Source organism: Coloeus monedula (assembly GCF_965178545.1).
Source record: "Coloeus monedula genome assembly, chromosome: 24".
Lineage (NCBI taxonomy): Eukaryota > Metazoa > Chordata > Aves > Passeriformes > Corvidae > Coloeus > Coloeus monedula.
In genome coordinates, this window is record NC_138804.1 from 4,412,619 (window position 1) to 4,433,019 (window position 20,401).

Consider the following 20,401-nt stretch of genomic DNA (forward strand, 5'->3'; position numbering starts at 1 on the left):
CATTTGCATTATCTCTCACTAACTGCCTTAACAACAACTGTCTTAACCCGTCATCCTCAATCAAACCAAAAGCAGCGACTTTATCTACAAAAGAGAGGAATGACTCTGATTTGCCTTGAACTATTTCAGTATATCGCTTTCTGGGCACAGACAACTCTATGGTTTTCAACAGGTCAGCCATTCCGACCTGTTGAGCTTGCTAGAGGACGCTAGAGGAACTCTATTGCTGCAGGACGCTAGAGGACAAGGTACCCTGTAGACTGGGATCAGAGAAGGGACCAGTCCCCATCAAAGCATCTGTTCCCGCTGTCTGTCTAGGATCGGCAGCAGGGAGCTGCATATTCCCTAATGCAGCCTTGTTGGCCAGCTTTCTCCAGGTTTTCTCAAAAACTGTAAATTGTACAGGTTGAAATAGAATTTGACCTAAGTGTCTGATATCAAATGGAGAAAGCAAATCTGTATTTATCACCCTTATTATCTGCATAACCTCAGCAGAACCTAGCCCATATTGTGCCACCTTGGATTGGAGGTCCTGGGCAACTTTCCAAGCAATTACCTCATGCTTATCATGCTCGCCTGAATTTGGGAGAGCCTTATACACTGGGAAAGCTTGGATCTCCCCTTTTGGGGAATCCCTACCATCCTGAACTTCTGGCACAGCCTGTGGATGAAGTGTAACAGCTCCCCGGTTACCTCCAGAATCCTCAGATCTATTTGGCATTCCAAGTGTTTCCAATAACCTCCAGTCACCCTCCTCCAATGCTCGCATCTTAACTGACTCTAAGAAGCGCCTGTAGTGGGTTGGACGCACTGTTACTGTGCAGTCCTGAAAGGTCCAGGGGTGAGACTGGCGCAACCTTTTTCTTCGCCACACGGCTACAGCCACCTGACGACCTGGGGCCAGAACCTCATCTGCCTCACTGCCTGACAATGAATCATCAGGCAAAGGCAACTCTGAGGTGCTGGGAGTGAACAGAAATGGATGGAGAGGGCCACTTTGGCTAAGTTCACTAGAGGCAGAACAGACAGCACAGACTGCAGCTTGCTGTGCTACAGTTTGGACAGCAGCTTCTTTACAGGGTGCCGTCTCGGCCAGTTCCGACCGAGCCGGTACTGGAACTGCTGTCGCCGTCTCTGGGGCTACAGCCGTGCTCGGCGCCGCGCTTGTCTCTTGCACCGCAGCCGCGCTCAGCGCCGCGCTCGTCTCTGCTCCTGTTTCTTGCTCCCCAGCCGCGCTCGGCACTGCTGCCCTTGGCTGCCACTCCGCAGCCACTGCCGCTTCCAGGTTTTACCGTGGCAGCGCTGCTTCCGGGTGCGCCGCTGGCCACACCGTTTCCTGGTTTGGAGCCGCGGCTCCCGCGGGTGGTGTGGGCGGTGCTGGCGGCGTGGGCTTGGAGCGCCCTGCATGGCAGGGTGGCTCGGGCATCCGCTGCAGTAGCAATCTAAACAGGTCCTCCAACCTTTGGGATATGTTCGGTAACTCTGTCAGCAAAGGCAGATGCTGTATTAAAAGGTTGATGGCTTGGTTCTGCGACTGCGCAGAACAGTCCAGCGCCAAGGAGGGCAGCAGACCACACCCAGGCAGTCTTGGCGCAGTCTCGCCCGGAGCTACACCGGCTAAGAAGTTAGATCCAGGGGCAATCGCAACCGGGTTAGGAGCTGCTCTGGGCGTCCAAGTTTCTAAGCCGCTAACTTGTGGCCCTGGATAAGCCGTGGCCGCCACCGAGCTGAGCGGCAAGGCAGGCTGTGCACCCTCCCGCTGCCCCGACCCGCCACCTCTGCCGGCGCGGGGTCCCTGGGGGCCGCGGAGTCCTGCGATTGTGCAGGGTGAGGCGGCACAGGCTCTGCCTGTGGAGCCGGGGGGGGTTTCCAAATCCACCATCATTTGCCCCAGAAGCCCGGTCAGCGGGGTCCCCTTCGGACATTCCTCTGTCACTCATCGCCGAAATAGGCGAGCCAGCTCTGCTGCTATAGTCAAGGTTTGTCAGCAGAATAAATAACGAATGCCAGGTTCGGTATAATTCTAACGCTGCTGGGTCCCCAGATGGGAGCTCATGTTGGACAGCACAGCCAAGTTCCTGCCATAAGGCAAAGTCCAGGGCAGTATCTCTGTCCATGGAATTCCCTTTTAAGGTAGCCCAGTCTAATAATTCCCGAACTGAGTTTTCAGGAATGGAGGTTTGCACTATACTGAACACACATTTCCAGACCAATACCATAGCGTCGTTCTGTGAACCGCTGTTTGCCATTTCTCAGTCACGTTGGACCTCCCGGTCCCGGGGGGGAAAGGGAACAGCGTAACTCTAGATGAATTCGTCTTGGCTCGCAGCGTGCAGGACATGTCAGAGAGTGCAGATCACGTCGGGCAGCACCAAATATTACCACAGGCCTGGGCCCTAGGGCATATCACCGGGTCCCGCAGCCATAGGGAGGAGGAGGAGAGAGAGATCCAGCAGGCAGGAATTGTGCAGCAAGATTCATTTATTTAATTATTTTACAAACTCTTTTGTAGACTTTTTTCTTCATAGTCTAATTGGACAAAGGACCAGCCACCCCTTGGGGGGTGATTGGCTAAAATCCTAAAACATCCATTGTCAAAATATTTTTCTACTATACCATAAACAAGACTTTTGAAGGTTGCAGGTGGCTTGGTTGTTTACATTCTCTGCTACCTCTTCTGTGTGAGACAAAAGTCTCTCACGGACTTAGAAAATAGCAAGAAAATCCTTAGCATTTTTGTATTTACAGAAGCTTTTATGCGAGAGCAATCCTTGTATGTATTCACTGTTTGAGGTAGTATCCAAATTTCAGTGGTGGTCCCAGAAACAGGCTGACAGTCCTTTTATATGGGAAGGAAAGTACCTAGGCCCAGTGTTTCAGGTGCAGGTAATATGGTGCCAATGGGAGGTAAAGGGCAGCAACAGCTTTTGGTGCTTGTACCTTTTGTGTCAGATATATTCAATTTTAGAGCCCAAAGAGAAATTTCAGAGGTGGATACCTGAAAGATAATGACCTTTTCTTGGGAAGTAACAGACATATTCCCAGTGCTGGTGGTGCAGATGATAGGCTGCCAAGGGCAGGTAAAGGCCAGCAAGAGTTTTCTGTCCTGAAAACTTATGCATGGGAGCAATCCTTTTATGTATTCAATACTGGAGGTGGTATCCAATTTGAGGTGTTGGACTCCCCAGCGATGATGATAAATAGGAAGGAAAGCACCCAGCACCACTGTTTCCGGTGCAGTTGATAGGCTGCCCATGGGATGTAAGGGTGTAAGGCCACAAAAAACTAACTTGACAAGGTTTTTAAAAGGGCTTATGGTGGTTCACTGAGTTAGATGCACGGGAGAAATACCAACAAGATATTCTCAAGAGGTCAGAACAAAGAAACAGACTTTACTGGCAACTTCAGAAAATCAGGGGATTCAGGCAAAAGGTTTACAGCAGCATTCAATCAACATAAAACACTTCTCAAACCATTAACTTGGCCCGTTCAACTTAGTAAACCCTTTTGATTTCAAGTTACTCACATTTCTGAGAAGGGGGAATTAGAAGAAGAAGAAAGAGAAAGACAGAAAAGATATAGAAAAGGACACATATAGCTACCAACTCCTGTGTTCCAGTGGTGTTCACCTAACAAAAATTCCAAGATGAGATATGGTTAAGACATATGCTTGCCTTGTGTTTAGCCTTAAATGCCACTTAGCCGTCCTGAGCCCTTGCCCCAGGTGGGACTTCCAGTCATTTAGCCACTCAGGCACTGTGTTAGGGTCTCCAGAGGCAAGGTGTAGAGCATTGCCTCTGGTGTGCCAGGGATTGGCAGCCACTGCCAGGCTGGTATACTGGCTCTAGACAGGTGTGGGGTGTACAGGGCAGTGTATTGCCTTGCCAGGGCAAGGCCTGACCTGCCCCTTTCCCACACACATGCACCCCAAAAAGTCTTGAAACATCAATCTCCTCTAGTCTCTCACAAAAGGACATGTTTCTGTCTGGGCACATCTTGTGCTGGAGCAATCCCTGGAAATATTAAATTTTTGAGCCTGTCTCCAAATGTTGACGCTGAGATGCTGACTATGAACAACAGTACTTTTCCTTGAGAATGGAAACATCTAATCCTACTGTTGGTGCTGCAGATAACCATCAGTCTACTGGAGGCAGAGTCCAGCAAGCCCTTTCTGTCCTGGCAGCTTTTGTGTGGGAGCAATCCTTAGACATATTCAATATTGGAAGCAGTGTCCAAATTTTGATGGTGGGCTCCTGAAGGAGGATGACAATTCTTTTAGGAGGGAAAAAAGCACCTAGACCCTGTGTTTCACAAACAGTCCCATCAAGAGACTTTCCCATTCAAAAGCAAATAAGGGTGTAGCAGGGCATCTCACCCTCCAAAAAGAGCTTATCTGTTGCTTATTAACTGGTGAAATAACTCAAATAGGACAAGCTGTCTTGTAGTGAGTTATTTTGTTGCCATGGGATTAACACTCCCAGCTGACAATAAACATCTTACTGTGGAAGTGAGATCTGGAAAGACAGGCTGGATTTCTGACCGACAGACACCTCACTTTACAAACTATGAAAGCTACACCAAGCTTTCACAAAGCACATTCCCTAGAGATTTGTGGAGTTTCTCCCCAGAGCAGGGATGAGGTTACTCTGGAGGTTGAGTGAAAGGATTCTGTGTACATTATTGTCATTTTGGTGGTAAGTAACATTTGACTGCTAATCAATACTATTTCCTTTGCTAGCTTTAATGCTACCTTGGTATTTTAGCACTCTCTTATGTAATCTACTAGTAATCCTTTTTGGTTTATATTGTGTAGTAAGTAATTCTGATTAAGATCTTTTGTCTGTTATCTATTTTCTGTTCAAGAAATAACTCATTTTATAAATAGACCCGTCATCTGCCATCCTTAGAACTTGCATGTCAGTGGTTTCTTAAATTTAAGCTGTTGCCAAAAATCTGAGGCTAAGGTAAGGCTTGTCTGAAGCTCCCATTCATTCCTTGACAAAGGGCTGACTTTCCATTTCAAAGGGTATGCAGAAGAGAGCATCCTTATCCACAAGAGTGAACTGCTCATCAGATTCCTTAACTGTGGTTAAAAGTGTGTAAGAATCTGCTACCATGGGGTGTAGGTCTCGCATGATTTTATTAAAAGCTCTGAGATTGTGGACTAGCCTGTATTCATTAGTATATGCCTTCTTTACCAGTAGGACTCAGATTCCCTTAGTAATCCATGTTGCACAAATTTAGAAATTAGTTCTTCAAACCCTTTTCTAGCTTCTAATTTTTCTTCTATCCAGTAAAGGATATTGTTTCTGCCTTACTGGTCTGGCATAAGGTTTCACCTGTATTCTTCCTGGTTCTGCTGCTTTTGATTTCCCTGGAATTCTGGTGGTCAGAGTGACAGCATTCTTCACCTTCTCTGGGATTCCTTCTGTTCCATTTGGTTGCTGTAATAACATAAAAATCTGGGCCTCCAGGGCTTTACTTTCTGGAATGCATACTTGTATTTGTCCATTTTCAAATATTACTTGTTTATTTAAACTGTTTAAAATATCCGTTCCCAACACATGCAATATGCATTCAGGCATATACAGAAATTGATGTGTTAACCACTGTTTACCTATCTTGAATTGTAAAGGTTGGAAAAATGGCAGATTTTCACTCTCCCCAGTGCCACCAAAGGCATTTAATAGTTTCCTCACTAGATTTTCCTTTGCATGTACATAAAACCAAATACACCACTCCAGTATCCACTAGAAATCAATTTTCTCATTCCCCAGCATTAATGTAACCAAGGGGTCAGCTGGGGATGACTCCCCCAGTTTTCTTTGTGCTTCACCTATAGTCATTAATTTCACTGCTTGTAAAGCAGGATCCAAGTCTCTATACTTTTCAGCTGTCTTCATTAATCGTAGAAATCAGAGTGATACCTCCCTCTCTTGCTTTATCTGGTATGATTTAAATAGGTTAATCCCCTTTAGAATAGCATGCTTCATTACAGATATAATCAGTCTTTGATAATGCATTAATAACTCCCATCGAACCTAATTATTAGGATCCCACCCAGGGTAAGTGCAAGAAAGATGATCATCTACTGTCTCCTACTCCTTGAACAGGTTTCATTTTTGTCTTTCCCCTGCAGTGTTCCCCCTGCTCTTTTTGGGCTTTGTTCCACTAACACAGCTACAGCTTTTGCATCTGACTATTGGACACGCTCCACACTGCTCGCTAACAATTTACTCAAATTTCTAGGAACAATGAATCCAAATATGACTGGCCTATCTTTCTAGTCGGGGGTATTTTAAATACCATCATAGCTTTCTTGGGATAAGTCCCTACTATGAGACTTTCATTGGTTTCCAAGCTGAAAATCCTTCCACTCCTCTGTCAGTTACTCTCTTCCTCATTCCAGGAGTTACCAACAGTTCAACATCCTCTTTCTCAAGTCCCAATTGACTCTAAATTCAAAGAACAAATCTAAGTATTTCCATTTCACTTCTCTTTTCTTTTGGCAAAATAACATCAACTGCAAGGCCATATTATAACCCCTTGATGCTCTAATGGATACTCTGGGCACTTATGATACCCGATCTCTAATTTGCTGACAACCACTTTAGTATTGAATCCACAGTTAACACAAATCCCTACCTTGTATTTATTTAAAATAACTGAAGATTAAACAGACACAATAATTAACTAAAACAGTAACTTATCGATGTGCCAACACTAGAGAGTGCTCTAAACACACAGTCCTAGCTTAGGAGCCACATCAGCAATTTACGTTCATTAAAATAAACATTTTATACACACCAAACACTTTAAAATTCACACAATAAAAAACCAATTACACTTAACACTCTTACAGCAATTTTTCTTTTTATATATGTACTATGGGCCAGAACAGACAGACTCAATAATACTAAGACTCACAAAACACTTTACATTTCAGGCATTAACACTTATAGGGTTTAATAAGCACAGACAGCTGGCAAACCACTCTACAATGTGGCTCCTGTGCTCATGGCACTGTGTCCAACTAATATGGAGGCAACTGGGACTGGGACCCACAGTGTGCATGGTGTTAACCACATACACAGTTTTCCAACTAGGTGGTGGGACTTGAACCTGCACCCTTTGATACTCACTCATATGGTTTTACAATTATATTTTAATAGAAAACAGCCAGTTATATCATCACTAGTGATTTCTTTTTATAACCCAAATATCACACTCTTTTTTTTAACATTTATATCACTATTTTTATAACCCAACTATATCATATTATAGAGGTCAATTTCTGCAGGGATTCTTGGTCACAGCTTATGGTTAGGTACACCTTTTATACCCTCAGTAATGCCTTACTAAAATCCCAGGGGTCTTGCCCTAAACTCACCAGATCTGGGGATCAAGGACCTCCTCGAAAAACCTTTGGTGCATGCTGGAGCTCCTCTTGATCCCATGAATCCATGGAGCATCAGAAACAGAGTCCCACCTGTGTTGCCAAAAATTGTCACTGAATACGTCACCTAACTATTTTTCAGTATTAGGAAGTAGGCATTACTTTATTCAGGCCAGCGTGCATAGTAAATAAATCCAGCCACACACAGCACTTTCAAAACTTTTCACTTATTTATACATTTTTGGCAAACAAAGAAATTAATGTTCATTGGTTCTAAATTACATCATTATCTTCATTAATTGATATTCTCTCCTCTGTTGGTTATTGATTTCTCACTTCTCATGCTAATTAGTCTACATTTTTCAGCCCTTTTGTCATCTTTTTCTCAGATAGGAAGTCTACAGCTGAAGTACTGAGGTGTGAACAACAGGCCCTGAGCCAAAGTTGACCTCTAGATGAACCTTCCAACCAAACGTTATATTAGTATCTGCTCATTAATGGAATATGGATGATAATTAGCATTACCATATATGTATCTGCTCATTAGTGAAATATGCATGATCACTAGCAAAATATGTGGTGAGATAAGAATATATTTACCTTTCCATATTTAGAAACCAGACAAGGCCATGAAATCAGATATCTGGCCTTGTTTGGGGGTGTATGGTCAAAGCCAACTCCCTTGGTTCCTCCTTTAGCCCTGGCCAGGCTTTGGGAAGAACCTAAGGGAAGGATGAAACCAGATGTTTCCACAGGAGAAGTTATGTTAGCTTGTTTATTTATCTTAACAATATAAAAGCTGGGCCCTCTCACAGCGAAAATGAATGCCTCGCCTATGGGTGGGCACACCACATAGGATTTCCCAGTTACCAGGAGTGGTTCTCCAAATCCTTCACTGTGATTGGGGCTCCCCAGCTGATGTGCAGATCTAGGTGATGGTAAAATATTAGGGTAGCTGGTGATGTATCTTTCTTAATCACTACAGGCAATCTTTTGTAGTAATGAAGAGGTGCATTACTTAGCTTATCCTTTGTAATTCATTGCAGTTTTGCACTATAGTAAATTACACTTACTCCTTAAATTTGGCATCTGTGTCTTTTGTGCTGACCTTGTTTTCTGGCAAAACACCAGCACATGTTGGATCATCTTTGCTAGTCTCTTCTTTATCTTCTGGTTACGCCAACATGCCCTTGGAGGGCCATAAATTTTGGATCCCAAGTGTCAAGCTTTTAAATCCCTCAGGCTTTATTCATTGAAGCTTATCAGGGTTAGTTTAGCAAAACTGGAAGTTTCAGTGATCTAATAATCAAGCTCTAACAATAACAGTCTGTGAAATGAAACTTAGCTATCTGTTCTCTGAAGTGGAAAACTACACTGCTTAACTACTTATGATTAATACACTGCTTACGATTAAAGAATTAATTAAAAAGTTAATTTAAACCATTGATTAGAAAAAAAGGAATTAGGAAAGTTATATAATTTTCAACATCATGATCCAGGTCACTTAGGAAGATACTAAACAGCATTGCTCCCAGTATGGATCCCTGGGATTTCCCACCTCTGACAGGTTTCCAGTTTGGAAAGAAGCTGGTTCCCAGCCCCAGCGAGTCCAGGTACGGACGTACATTCCAACGTGTCAACCACGATCGCCCTCCCTGCAATGCCGATCATCACCTCCAGCTGTCCCCACAGCCCCCTTTTTTCCCGCCCGTGTGACCAGCACGGGGCCCGGCTGGGCAGGGGAGGGCTGCCAAGCCCCTTTCCCCCTGTCCTGCCCTAGTCTCAGGCCCTGCCCCAGGTCCTGCCACGAACCCGGTCAGTCATAGCCCATGGCCCTGCCCCTGACACCTTTCAGCAGGGAAGCAGGACCCAGCTGAGCAGAGGAGAGGAGGTTAAAGGCACCAGAGAGCATGGGTGGAAAAGAGGCTTATTTACAAGGATTTGTCCTCCCCTCTCTGTTCCTAATAGCTGCTGGAAGATAGAGGAGGCCCAAAGCTGCACATACTGGCTCCCAGGTCAGCTCTGCACTGCAGCTGTTCTGTGTGATGTCTGTGCTGCAGGAGCACACAGTTGGCTGCTCTCTGCCAGAGCCTTGTGGTGATGGGCAGGGGAGCTGCTGGCATGCAGAGGGCCTGGCAGCAGGTGATGGTGGCCTCCAATCAACAGTGTGATGTGCTCAGTCAAATGTGTCTGGCAGGCTGCTGGGGTTCCCTCTTGAGCACAGTGTGAGAGCGAAACAAACCAGGGACTAATGTTACCCAGGGATCCTTGGGGCCATCACAAGCTAGCCAGCTCTACCAGATGGTCTGGCGTCCTAGTCATTCTTTGTTGGGCTTTGTGGCTCTGCCATGAGGACACCTCTAACAGCAGAGACTGAGCAAATTTTTTAGCACTCCACTCCTTGGCCATCCTCATATTTAAAAAGTTTTTACTTATAATCAAGGCCCCATATTGTGCAAGGAGGGGACTTGCCCAGATTTTGGAAAAGGGTATGGGTCTATTCCGGAGATGGAACAAGAGCCCTCCCCAGCAGATTTCTCATACTTATAGACTGTTTGCTGTTCACCCTATCATGCAACCTAGACTGGTATTGGAAACACCCTCTCCCAGCATGAAAACTACTGAACCATATAACTTGTAGGATAATAATGGGGACGTGCAAAAGCTTAGGGGCAGATCTGTGGCCCAAGCTCTTATTTTATATCTCTTCTGTCCTTCCTAGGACACCTCTTAAGGCCTCCATTGGCTTAAAACCTTCAGGAGGATAGTTTTGCTATTCCTAACCCACTCTTAGTTTTCACCCATCTCTCCAAATGTCCAAAAGGACTCCACTTGCTCTGCACCACAAAGCTGTGAACTGAAATCATACATCGTGCATACAGCTAGAGGAAGTTTCCTAGGTGATTCCATTCAATTCACCCAAGGTCTTCCCAACTTTGTCACTCCTCTCCTTTTCTCATTTGCCTTGCAGATTAAGGTGGAAAAACCCAGGTAATTCTTACCATGTGGCCATAGATGTGCTTCCCTCCCACTGTTCATGCCTAGCAAGTCAGAGTTTGAAAAGCGCAAAGGAGATTCTTATCTCACTGGAGGGCCGAAACCCCAACCACGTGCTCATAAACAAGCCAGGGGCCTCCCTGACTTCAATTCTCAAACCAAAAAAGGAGCTAGCACACCTCTTAGCTACCCAGACCGGAACCAAAGGAAAATGCTTTGTTCGCAATTTCTGCTTGTTTACTTTTTCTCTTCAGAAAGCCCTAGGGCTTCACCTCCCCTCATTCCGAAGAAAAATGAAGGCAGGCAAAATGCCTGTCAGCAGATTTCTGACCTGGGAGCTCCGGGCAACTGCACACCATTTCAGCCTCTACTTCTGTGTGGCTTTCAGGTATTCCCTTTCAGTCAGACATGGTAAAAGCAAGCCTGGCTGGCTCTGATCACTTTCTGTGAGATTTCATAATCTCTGCTGCTAGTCCTGCCCATTTTTTTGTCCCAGCGGGTCAACCTTTCCCAGAGGACTTAGGGCAACACACTGCTTTCCAATCCATGGGCCCAGCACCTCATGTCACCAAACACGCTGCAAATTCTTGGTAAAAGCTATTTACCATCCTCCCTGTTCCCGTGTCTGGGCAACAGCCTCTCCAAGGCTATCCTAGAGACACGAACGTTCTGCTTTCAACAACGTGCTGTTAAACGGGAGATTAAAATAATGGCAATTTAAGTTAAAAAGTTGACTCTGGCCGGCGCCCATTATTATCTGTCAAGTCCCCTAGCCCTGCAGTCACCTTTAGCACAGAGGGGGCTGGAACTCCCAACCCGTCCCGATGCCCTCATCCCGAAGCGCCGGAGGCCGCAACAGCCCACAGCACCCAGATCGATTCCGGCGGTGCCGGGGGGAGCGGCTGCGGCGACTACCGGCCCCGCCCGCTCTGCGCAGTCGTCTCGTCATGTGGGGCGGCTTGAGAAGGCGCGTCCGCTCCCTGACCCGACTGGCGGCGCGCGCGGAGGGCGACACGTCACGTGTGCGTATCACGTGACCTCGTCCCGGACCGATGATGTCAGTCCGGGGTCACGTGACCGGTGCCTACGCGCCGTAGGGCCGGGTGCAGATGGCGGACGCGGAGGCTGAGGCGGCGGCGCGGCCTGAGGTGTCGCGGGTGGTGTCGGCGCTCCGCGCCCGCCTCTGGCAGCTGCAGGCTGAGCTGCGTGAGCAGGAGGTGTCGGAGGCCTCGTCCCGAGCCTACTGCCGGGGCTTCTGCCAGGTAGGAGCCGGGCGTGGCGGGCCGCGGCGCGGGCTGTAGGCCGGGTGCGGGCAGCGAGGATGCGGCCGGGGCAAGCACGGGACTGCCGTCCTGAGCGCTCTCTCTTCCGAAGCTGGCGGTGCGTAGGGCTCGCGGCAGCGTGCCCGGCTGGCGAGCGGGGCTGTGCACGCCCTGCCGAGGGCGCCCCGTGGGCTTTGCGCCGCGAGCCCGGAGCTGGGGCCGAGGGGGACTGCTCGCCTTTGAGCTTTGGCATCGCTTTGGACCGGGACATCCTGTGGCCCTCGGGTGGGTCTCTGGGATGTGCGGGCCCACCGCATTTTCTCGGTGCAGTTTTGGCTCGGTTTCGAGGCGTCCGGTTTTCTTGTGTTTCACTTGTCTCGGGATTAAGTCTGCGTATTCCCGTCTTGTTTGAGATCTGCCGTGGGGTGCAAGGAGTGCTTGCAGGCCTATAGGGGCCTATAGTGCCCTTAAGTCACTGAATTAGCTGTGGTTTGGATATCTTGTCTTGAATCCTTGCTTAGTGCAACCCAGAGGAGGATCACCAATTTCTGAATCGAGGCCTTAAGTCCAGAAGAAGAGCTGATCTTGATTCAAGCCACAGTGATGGAGATAACTCTTTCTTAAGTAAACTCTTCCAATGGTTAGTTACTTTTTGCTATGGTCATAGCATCATTTACTGTGAGCACTAAGGTTGAAAAATTATTGTTATGGTGCTGGCTTGCAGAGTTATCCCTGTTGAGTCTGAAGAAATTGTGGATTTTAAAGTAAGAAATAAGAATCTGTTTTCTAAGCTAGTTTACAACACCTTAGCTGGAAAAGCTGTAGTGTTTGACTGGTGAATGGCAAAATCAGGGAAAAAACCTTGCTGGCGTGTTACAAATTATGTATAAGTGGTGTTACCCTTCGCAGTCTTCCATTTTGCATCCACAGGTTGCGTGCTTTGCCATACCATTCTGGGAGGATGTTTAGCTCATCACTTATTGAAACAACAGAATAAGTATACTTACTAGGTTTCAAAACTCTTTCTTCTCAAGGTTCAGGGTGCAGCTGCATACTGCTGCATTCATCCCAAGTTTAGTATATGGTGAAGATATGTGACCTTGCATTGATATGGAGCCTCCTACAAAGTGTGACTCTTTCCATGTTTAGGTTTTGCTGAAATTGTTTCCAGTGGTGTACATTGTGTCAGAACATCGATGCAAATATTCAGCTAACACTTAATAGTGGTTGTCAAGATGATCAGTGTGTGTACGCATCCAGTTTTCCAGATTAGTTTGGTACAGAAGAAGCTTTAGAGATACTTGATCAGTGGAGTTTGCTGAAAGACAGTTCTGCTACCTAAAAAAAAAAAAGCACACAATGACAAACCCCAAACCGTGTCCCACAAAAAATGTAGCCCTCTAGGTCCTTGTGCTGTTATTGTAGTCTGGTTTTAAAATACTGTGATAGCACAGATAAAAATGGAAAAGATTGTTTTTGAGTTGCCATCAGTCTGGGACTTTTCAGTTTGCTGTGCCCGTACTCCAGGAGATGCAATGGGAGATGTGGAACTGCTGGTCTGTCCTGCAGCAGCTTCAACAAAGGATGAATTTGTGATGTCATTGTGGAGTCAGACCACTGTGGGTAGGATGTAATTTTATGTCTGGGTTTCTCCTGACAGGGGATGTTTGTGATCACTTAAGGTCTGCCCACAAGTGAAATTTAGGGGGCTCAACTTAATTTTGTATTAGTTACTTAGAAGGTACCACTGATACCTTGTCATAAGCTTATTAAGCTACAGCAGAATGTGCCTTAGAAGCTGAATTTATCTGGGCTTAAGTTTGATTTTTGGGAAATAGCTGACATGAGGAGAGCTTAAATGTTTTAGTTTGCCATCCTGTGAGTACAGCTGAGGCAGGGACCTGGAAGGTGCTCTGTTTTGCTGTGGAAATTACAGTGGGTGTCAGGCAAACTGTGAACCAAATTAGTAAATTTCCTATGCTTTGACCTGTCTGAATGCTGTTTTATTACATGTAAACTTGTGCTGCTGTGTGCAGTTTTCCAGTAGCTCTTACAAGGAATGATGCTGGATGACACAATTTCCTTGAAGATCCCTATTTTCAAGCAGGGAAATAGTACTGTTGTCCAGGATAACAAAACAAAGAAACTGTTGAAGCCTAAATAATGGGTTTACTGCAACTTTATATTGTACAGGCGTGAATGCTTTGTACATTCACTTTGGGAAAAACACATCAGTTGTGGAGTGCACTATGTACCCAAACAGCCAGGTAGAACAACTAAGGGGGGGTATTTGAGGCTGTGCTGTCATAAATAGGAAGAACAGTTATCAGTGGAGGTTGTAGGACATCAAAGCATCCCATCTGCCAGTGCCCAGCAGCTGTTGGCTTTCTGAAGTTTTTGAAGATGGTGCATTGAGTGCAATTAGATACGGTTAAGAAGAGGAGGAAGTGTTTTTCTTAAACAGAGACTCAAAGCTGTAGCAACAGGTCAAGAAACTTTGAGATCTTTGTCTTTAAATTGAGTCTGAGCAAAAGAATTACATTTCTGAGGAAGTGCAGCTAAGCAGCTGTTCTGTCACTGCAGAACATGAAAATCTGTGCAGTATGGAATGCCAATGGTAGTCTGTATGTTATGTGTTAGGTGGATATGGCCTGTGCGCTTCTTGCCCACTTGCCAATCAGGTGTGTTACTGGAGTCAAAGAGGAGGATAGGATGAAGTGGGCATGTATTAACAAGAATTTAAATGCTTGAATACTCTGGTCAGTATTTAGACATCAGTATTTATATCTTGTTGGTAATTAGACTGTAAGGTAGTAATTGCTTCTGAATTGTTACTTGAGAATCCCTTAAACATGTAGATTATCTAATTCTGTCAAGTTAATAGTTTTTCCATAATAGCTTTTATGTAGATTGCCAGGAGAAATCCATAGTGGACAACTAAACAACTATTTATATTGCTTGTGAAATAGCAGAAGGGATTTGAAGAATTTCTTTAATACAGTTACTACATTTGGCTTATTTGTTAGTATGCTAATAGTAATAGTATCATAATGTTCAAAACTACAGGTCCTCAAAGTTTAAACTATTAATAAGTCTGTCACCGTGAATCTTGTTTTTTACACTGAAACCATTGTTCGTGTATTTGTCTAGAAGTTTTTCTTAAGTGGTTACTCAGTGAATTCCTAATATTAGCTTTAAGACTTTGATGCTGGTACTCAGATTGTGCTTGAGCAAGGGTGCAGTGTTCACTAGAAAATTGATCTAATTTTAGAAAGTATTCTGCTGTGTTTTATGGTTTACACAGACCAGGTAGTTTATGATCAAAGTGTCTGTCAAAATAATTGAGTACTAAATTTGGCTTTTTAAATAGATTGGTTTTAATGGATGTATTTTTAGAAAAGTGCCGGGATTTGTGTGTTTGATCTGTTTCTGTAGTCTCTATAATGGTACTGTTACTGCTGGCTTTGCTAAAGAGCTGATTTATGATAGTCATCAGTTGACTACCTCTGGGGATTGCAGCTTGACAGTCTTTGAATGTGATTTAATGCTACAAAACGATATATGATTTGAGTTATATTATCAAATCCTTCATTAATCTGTTACATAAGCTTGAAGACTGGTATTACGTGCCATTCGCTTCTGCAGCTAATGATCCTTGTGCTGTGCTTAAGGATGATTTCTGCAAACTTCCAATTACTGCCCCCCCCGCTTGTCTTTATAACTATTAATATTATGTGGGTTTTTTGGAAAGTTGGTAACTTCCATTCACCCAGAAGTTCTATTACTGAATTGTTAGAGAACAATTCACAAAACAGTGGATTACTGATTCTTAGATGGTATTTTTTATAGATTTTTCTTAAGTATAGCATGTGATTCTGCTAGGCTAAAGGACGTCTGCATTGTTTTCAGGCTAGGACTAGTGTAGTATAGTTATATCACTGATGTAACATTGGATACTGGCCACTTATTTCTTGCTACGCTGGAGGGTAGGTTTTGTCTTAGAAGTTTTTGGTCATTATTATGACTGCATTTGGTTTTAGCAAGCTCGTAAGAGGGTTTGTTCAGTAGTGTCCTCCATCCATTCACCATCTCATATGATCATGTGGGTTTTCTTTAAGGTGTTAAAATAAGTTTGTTGTGTCAGAGTCCCAACTTGAAGTGATTTGAAAACTGATATGGCCTCACCATCCTTGTAGGACAATTTGACTTGTTTTGAATGGTAGGCTGAAGCTCTGAACTCTATTCTGAACTCTTTTTTTCCCATGCAGTCTTGGTCCTAAGGGTTCCAAAAAGCACAGCCTCTTTCATTGGTTTTGTTTTCTTTGCAGCTGGCTTTGATCACGATTGTTACCTTGTTTAGTCTACGGAGGGTACCACATGGGAGAGGGAACTGGTAAGAATAGAAGCATCACTGCTCTGGAGGTGTAGGGGGGTGTTCAGGGAAGGGCTGTTACTTGTGAAGCAAGCTGTCAGTAGAGCAAAGGTGTCCTCAGCTCAGTGCCCTACTTGCTCTCAAATTGTGCTTCATAGCCTGTCAGAACATAGTATGCTACTCTAGGTAAGTTTTAAAAAGGTTGGGAGATATAGTGTTGTCCCTGTATTGATGTGATTTCTCTTAAAACTGGCTAGAGTTTATATTGCTACTTTAGTACTGTGTCTGGGTAATGTGGGATTGCTGTGGTCAAGGAGTAAAATCTAGGGTAATTTTGCATTTGAAAAATGCCTATGTAATGATCTGATCTGAATTTTGTATCCCTTTCTGGTGGCTTCATGTTTGCTGTGTGGGTAGTGCATGTATCTTTAAAATGCTAGACCTGTAGAAATGTTCTTAATCTTGAGTTTCTTCCTATTTTTCCTGCATTCTCACTAGTAATAAAGATTCCAGTTACATACATGGTTCTGTCTCCATGGTAGTTGTACAAAAGGAGCTAAGTGTAGGACTTCTCCCTGAATTTTCTACTTAATAGTTCACATTTCTGCCAATTACATCTAGCTTTCTCCCCAGTAGAAATTCTGATAACTGTATCAAAATAATAAAGTAAATAAAATATATTTCAGTAAAAGAGAGAATTTCTGTTGAGGTAAAAAGCTGCCACTTTAAATTCTCCTTCAGAGTAAAAATTTCTCACTTCCAGAATTATTCCATTGTATGTGTTTGATATTGTATATTGATACTTGTTTTTAAGCAAAAGTGTGTTATAAAAACTTCTAATGATAACTCATTCTGTTTCAGACACTACTCCAGTATGCTGGCAGTCGGGGTGCATCGGAACATATTTTACCTTTTTTGGAAGTGTATCGAATCTCCATCCAAAGCTTTGCTAATGCAAGACCTTACTTGACTACAGAATGTGAAGATGTTCTTTTGGTACTTGGCAGGCTAGTGCTGTAAGTTTTAAGTTGGTATATTAATTTTTTTTTGTTTAAAAAAGGACTGCACTTTATAAATTAAAGGGCAAGCTGTTGAAATAGTTTATTGCTTAATTTGACAACTATATTTGCGATTTATCGTCTAGTAAATGTCTTTGGTACATTTTTAATCATACCACAAAAATGTATTTGAGCATTTAATTAATTAACATGGACAAGTTCTAAGGCTTTGTTCTTCTGTATTTGGATAATCATGTGGTATTAGGAAGGTTCTGCTCTTTCTGTTCATTCTTAAAACATTCTGCAAGTATTTTCTGTAGAAGAAACTTAGTGTAGTGCTCATTAAACAGAAGCTTCAATATTAGACCTTCATGCATGGATTAAGAAACCTGTATCCCTTGCTCTGCAGTTGCAGCTTTGTGTGTTCTGTCCCCTTTAGTGCAGGGGCATTCTGAATGTGCCCCTTATTGAAGAGGACACGCTGATTCGTGTTCATGGTAGTCTGAGTTGAGCTATAAGATTGCAAAGCAGACTAGACATGACTTAAAGCACAGCAATTCATGAAACAGAATAGAGAACGGTTTTGCAGTCCATCAGCTGAGTTGGGATAACTTGTAGTTCCTCAAAGTCTGTCTTAAGTGCAAAGCAGCTTTTTGAAATTGAAGAGTGTAGCCTGAGGGCTTTCATGTACACTGGAGTATAATCAGTATAACCTGAGAAGGATAAGGTGATGTGCTGGTCGTTCCTTGCTAGTGAGGTTTCGTTTCAGGAGGGAGGGTGAAGATCTACAATGTTGAATATGAAGATAATCATAGAATAAGAGTGATTCTGTGACTGTTCTTGTTTTTTGGGTTGTTTTTGTTGCCAGTCTCTTGTTTTGTGGTCTGAACTCAGGTATTCTCTTTAAGAACAACTTTAGCAGTGAACTCTTTGGTCAAATGCTTAATTTTGTGATGGACTGACTTGAAATATAAATGAAAGCTCAGAACCAGGTATCTCCAAATGATGCCTGGAATTATTTTCTTTTTAATTGTGAGAAATATGTGAACTAGGAGTGGTTTTGGGTTTTTTGAAAGCATGTGAAATCAGGAGAAGTGTGTCTTAAGTTTGTACTATGGAAACCTAAGACTTTAGCTGCTAAATCGTTTACCTGGTAGGTAATACACATTTTTGGCAAAGTATCTTTATTGTTTTTGCAAACTGTCCTCTTAAGGATAGAATACTGTTGTCTTTCTCGTGTTATCATTAATCAGCTTGTGTATTTGATTGTTTCCTATTTACGTAATATGAAAAGTTTGTCTGTTAGTGTCTGTTTGCAGCAGGACATCTCTACTTGGAATATTTTCTATATATTTTTGCCACTGTTAGATACGTTGGGGTGTAAATCCCACTTCTGTATCAAAATTGCTTTTCTCTTGTTGAGAAATATCAGAATATTCTGTTTTTGCTAATATGGTTTCTTCCAGCTTTCAGTGTGAGGAGTTTGTTGTAGCTTGTATATTCAGAAAACCTTGTGTTAGAGGACAGTAGAAAAGCTGACTTGCTGGAATCTCCTCTTTCTTGTAACTATTACATTTGAAAGGAATCTAAAGAATGAGAAATACAAGGACTGAGATGGAAGATAGGGTGAGGTAAATGGCATAACTGAATTAACTCTCCCACGTTTTTCTTTTTCATAAGTTTCCAAGGGAGTGCGAGAGAAGTTAGAGCAGGGAATTAAAGATAAAAATTGAGGTTTCATGGGGGAGGAAGACTGTTACCTAGTTAGGGAGGGACACGAAGACATACTGTTCCCATGTAATTGTGATTTTTGGGGAGACAGTTGGGTTGTCATACACACTGTGTTTTCAGACTTGATCCTCAGTTGGAAGTGAAATGAGCAAACTTGCTGTTTCAAAGCAGAAGTGCTCTACTTCATATTGAAATCCTCCTTCCCTTCCAACATTCTTCCTGAGAAGAGGAAAAGAACTTCCTCCTCCTGGCATCCTTCTCAGCAGGGTGAGCCAGTAACAGCAAAACCCAGTATACTGTGCTTTTCCCTGCTGCATGCTGAGGTCCTTTGTGTGTTCACAGTACAGCTGACATGATGTAGGGACTGTGCCTCCCATAAGAAACATGATGCTCATGCAGTGTGAGATATTGTTGGTCCACTGCCTAACATTAGGAAACAAAAGGAGAACTTGAGGTGGTGGCTCTTGTAGATTACAGATGTGACAAACGATTGGAGGTGGGGGGTGGGGGGGAAACAGGAATGTTCTTTTTGACCATGGCCATGAAGTGATACCTGCTTTGCTTAAGTGGAACTTGGACAGGTTATTCTCACAGCCCCAAAGAACAGTGCATTCCCCTCACCAAAGGAATTGCCTCTGTAGAAGAATTAATAAAGAATTAGCCATATCAGAGATGTCTTTCACTGACCATTAGTTAGCTGGCTATCCTTGTGAATCTCAGGAGACCCTTGAAGCTGGTTGTTCACTCAAACTTCTGCAAGTGCTTTATTTCTGAGGCTGCTGTGAGGGGAAATGTCATGTTACCATCAGTATGAAAATTTTACTTCCATCTGAAAATGGTTTATATGATACTAAGATTAATATATTAAAGTTCAAAAAGAAGAAATACTTAGTCATAAGTCATGTTGTGTTTGCCATTAACTATGATTTGACTGCTTTTCACTCTCTCCTGTGTGCTGCGATGGCACTGAACTGAAAGGGAGCTTACCACTTCTACAACTTGGAGAAGGTGCTTGTATGGTTCTTTTCAATTATAAAAAGAGAAAGGAGATTTGAATGCCATCTGGTTTAAGTAGCAAACTGTATTGAATCAGTAAGACCAGTCTGCCTCAAGCTTGGAGCTCTCTCACCTATTGGTTGTGCCTATGGAATCTAACTGGTGTTGCTTCCAGGAAGAGTGTGCTTCCTTCCCACAGCACTCTGTGAGCAGGCACACGTAACACTTAGCTTTATGTCTAATAAAGCAGTTCTCATCCCTAATACAGCCCAATACACTGTTGCAGTTTGATTCACTAGCTTGCATTTACCCCTCTGCTGTCTATCATTAAGAGCTAATTCAACTCCTAATAAGCACGGGATAATTCCTGGCAACAAGTGAACAATTCCTGCTGATAATCCAATGTATAATGAGTCATCTTTCTGTCTCTAAGAAGATTAGAATAGGAAAAGTGTTCTAATACAATCTAAAGATGAACACAGTTCTCAAAGTTTTTAAAATTTAATTTTAAAACTTTCTGTGAATGAGGTATAAAGTGATTACAGAAAAATTGTATGCAAATAATATGTTGAATTTTGCATAGAGTTATTAGTTCCAAAATAAAGAAATTAGTGTCTAGGACACCTCTTCCTAAAAGATATTTTGAAAT

At 43.5% G+C, this 20,401-nt stretch overlaps 1 protein-coding gene across 1 annotated transcript in view; it reads left to right on the plus strand.

Moving 5' to 3' along the window:
- Positions 1–11,485: 11,485 nt before the first annotated feature.
- Positions 11,486–20,401, plus strand: part of RLF (RLF zinc finger) — a 60,730-nt gene continuing 51,814 nt past the window's right edge. Inside the window, exons 1-2 of the mRNA XM_082296420.1 lie at positions 11,486–11,655; positions 16,889–17,043. Coding sequence (XP_082152546.1) covers positions 11,503–11,655; positions 16,889–17,043 — 308 coding nt within the window. The 5' untranslated portion in view covers positions 11,486–11,502. The remainder of the gene's footprint in view (positions 11,656–16,888; positions 17,044–20,401) is intronic.